At 35.4% G+C, this 3,491-nt stretch overlaps 1 protein-coding gene across 1 annotated transcript; it reads right to left on the bottom strand.

Annotated features, from left to right (window-relative positions):
* Positions 1-505: 505 nt before the first annotated feature.
* On the bottom strand, positions 506-1,891 carry LOC145141023 (small ribosomal subunit protein eS21y). The gene is made up of 4 exons (XM_079074381.1): positions 1,797-1,891; positions 1,034-1,098; positions 811-943; positions 506-730 (listed from the first exon to the last, which is right to left on the bottom strand). Exons 2-4 carry the CDS (start codon positions 1,081-1,083, stop codon positions 668-670), a joined length of 246 nt encoding a protein of 81 aa, XP_078930507.1. The 5' UTR covers positions 1,084-1,098; positions 1,797-1,891; the 3' UTR covers positions 506-667.
* Between the last annotated feature and the right edge of the window lie 1,600 nt (positions 1,892-3,491).

Genomic DNA, 3,491 nt, shown 5'->3' with positions numbered 1-3,491 from the left:
TTAAAATACCAAGCATGGTTGCAAAATATTAAAATTTCTGATCATATCATTATATATGTGTACACAAGATTGACTTAAAAGAATTTACTTTGGTTTAAATAGAGATTATGTCAAGATTTCGAAATTAAGTCTTAAACACGTACACTTTTGTTGGTAATTTCGAAATGAGAAATGGCCACCATTATGTAGAGAGATTGAGAGTGTTTGAAAACCGATTGAAAATAGCACCTTAAATAGATGTGACCACTTTAAATGTATTCGCAACTTGCAAACGAATCAAGTTGCCAAATTTGTGTTCGGTTAGAATGTGGTCAATGATTATCACAAGTATCAATTTGTTTTGAGAAAAGAATTATGTATTATAAATATTAACATTATAATATCAAAGGAATCACCTAATAGTTATTCATTATTAGATTTATAAAATTATAAGAATTGAGAAAGAATTGGTTGTGAATTTGGTGAGAAAAATAATAAGAGCAAAACTTATAATAGCAATTCAAACTTCACACACAAAAATAAAAATTCTGACTCAATGTAATAAGTCATAACCCAATTGAAATCAAAGTTAAACTACAAACTTCATGTAATATAATCCTTCATGCTTCTAACAACTGAAATGTAAGACATGAAAATGAAAATTGCCATTTTGTCACCATGAAAGAAACTATTGCTTAGCTTCAACTTTCTTCTTCTGCCACAACCTGTCAAGGGCACTATCAGCATCTCCCTGCAAAATATCAATATCCCACAAACACATTAGTACAATCCATCACTGGAGGGCAAAAGTGGAAAACTGACAAAACCTACCTGGGCTCGGACAAAACCACAGAGGGCAAAAGTGGAAAACTGGCCAGTGTAGCGACCAGACTCATCCAAATGACCAACATTGATCTGAACAGAAGCATGATCCTTTGAAGTGATCAACCTATTAGTAGCAGAACTGCAAGAAGAAGAAAAATGTGGTGAATCATTTACATTTTTAGAGAAAGATTTTGAGAAAGATTTAGAAAGGGTTCTGTAGAGAACATACCACTTTCTTGGGATGTAGAGATCCATGTTTTGTCCCTCCTCATTCTGCATCTTGGCAAACAGCAACTGAATTTACAGAAAAAAGTTCAATGGGTTTAGATTTATGAAGGTGAAACCACATAAAAAGTTAAGTTTAAGAAAAAGTTCTTGAATGTTTCATCATCTCCTTTATGTTAATAGTTTCTTTGATTGCATATATCAATTTATACCACTTGATGAATTTTCTGTTCTCCTAAGCTAAAAACTTTGGATTCTGTATTCTTAAAACCCTTGCTTTAGTAACACTATTGATTATAATCAAGTATATTGTGTAAATCATGTAGGCTCTTGACGAACATCGCTTACAAAAAAGAGGCTGTAAAAGTGATGAAACATAGAAATCGTATTACATAAACAATGTCCAGCAAAGTTATTATCACAATCGTATCCCTAACAAAAAGAACATATGAAAGTGAAAAAAGCAAGCAACTATGTGTTCCAAAACCATATCTTCAAGTTCCATTTGTCTCTACCATTTAAAATTTCAAACGGATATTATCGCACAGCAAATTTAAGGTGTTGGAACCCAAATCAACCTCTCTAGTTCTCTTTTCGTCTATCTATTTAATGATTTTTCAATCGGAAGGTTATATGTTTATTTACAACGAACATTGCAGCTACGAGAGGCTAGCAAAACCTTAAAGTTAAACTTGAAGATCGAAAATTACGAAGAAGAATTTCAGCTAGAAAACTGGATTAGCAATTAAGAGAAACTTGAAGATAACCTGGATCGGGATTTAGTCGGTGATGTGAGAGCTTCTTCGGCTGCTGCGTATTGAGAATGTAGACGGCTGGAAGGGATGTAAAACCCTAACTCCATTTATAAATGATACAAAGGGCCCAAATAGTGTCATTATAGGTTAAACCACATTTGACCCTTGGAGCTTGGCAGAACTTCACCTTCTAGTCCTTTGAAATGTAGCTTTTGACAATTTTTAGGTATATTCATAAAGTTATAGCAATTTTGTCATTTGTTTTCAGAAAATGTCAATTTCAAATAAAACATAACTTGAAATGACGGAGTACTTAACACGTTTGAAAGATAATATTGAAATATTGATTAATAAATGAGCACAAAGTCAAAAGTTTGATGACCTTTTAAAACTAAAAAAGAGTTAAGTGACCAAATTAGTACAAAACCAAAAGTTAAGCGACCAAAAATGACATAAATCATTAATTAATAAAGTTTAGTTTTATTTTGGTCTTTGTATTCTTTTACTTGAAATGATGAACTTGAAATGACAAGTACTTAACATGTTTGAAAAATAATATTATAATATTGATTAATAAAGTTCGGTTTCATTCTAGTCTTTTTGTCTTTTTTAACTTTAAGGGTTAATGGTTGTAGTCATTTAGGGTATTTACATCATGAGCACAAAAAGAACAATCGAACGGTAAAGCCGTAAAAACAAGGTATTTAAATTTAGTGATAGTGAGATATTGACGGAAGTATGTTGTTTTAGAGCGATAAAATAATGAAGATGAAAAGATATGTCAAAAAAACACATGTATATCTAATGTGTGAGGGATATGTTGAAGGATCATCATACATCAACCCCACATCATCTGTAACACCCATAAAAATCAAGCCAATTTAAAACTTTTTAAATCATTCAAAACCATTAGTTATTACAAATCTGTTTTCAAAATAGTTTCATATCAGAGTATCCCAGAAACCCAAATCAAAATATGAGGAAGTGTACGGTCACGCATTCGCCTTCCCGCGGTCATCCGCCGTACCTGAAACAATAATCGATAAATGTAAGCTCGAAGGCTTAGCGAGTTACCCCCAAAATACCAACCTCATATAACCATAATCATATCATATCAACAAATACAGAACAACCATGCATATCGAGTCTACAGTGTGACTGGTCCGCCCGCACCGGGCCTTCAGTCTACCTGGTCCACTCTCTGAGTCTACAGTATGACTGGTTCGCCCGCACCGGGCCTTCAGTCTATCTGGCCCACTCTCCGAGCCTCGGCACATCTGGACCGCCCTCTCGGGGCCTTCAGCCTATCCGGACCGCTCGTCGGGCCTTCGGCCTGACTATGTGCCCTCCCGGGCCTGCAGTCTATCCGGTCCGCCCTGGGTATGTTGGCCTACAACACAAAGCAGGACCCGCCTCAACCCAACCCCCCAATCAAAACAACCATGCGCACATATAACAGATAATCACATAACAGTCTATAGACAAACAAACCGATCTAACAGATCATGTAGCATAGCAACATCCTATAACCAGGATACCGACCTAACCGGTCACTAACATAGCATCATCCTATATACCAGGATACCGACCTAACCGGTCACTAACATAGCATCATCCTATATACCAGGATACCGACCTAAACCAGGTCACTAACATATCATCATCCTATATACCAGGATACCGACCTAAACCAGGTCACTAAACATA

This window comes from Lactuca virosa, chromosome 9 (assembly GCF_052849685.1).
Source record: "Lactuca virosa cultivar CGN04683 chromosome 9, Lactuca_virosa_CGN04683_v6, whole genome shotgun sequence".
NCBI classification, from domain to species: domain Eukaryota; kingdom Viridiplantae; phylum Streptophyta; class Magnoliopsida; order Asterales; family Asteraceae; genus Lactuca; species Lactuca virosa.
This window is presented reverse-complemented; position numbering and strand designations above follow the sequence as displayed.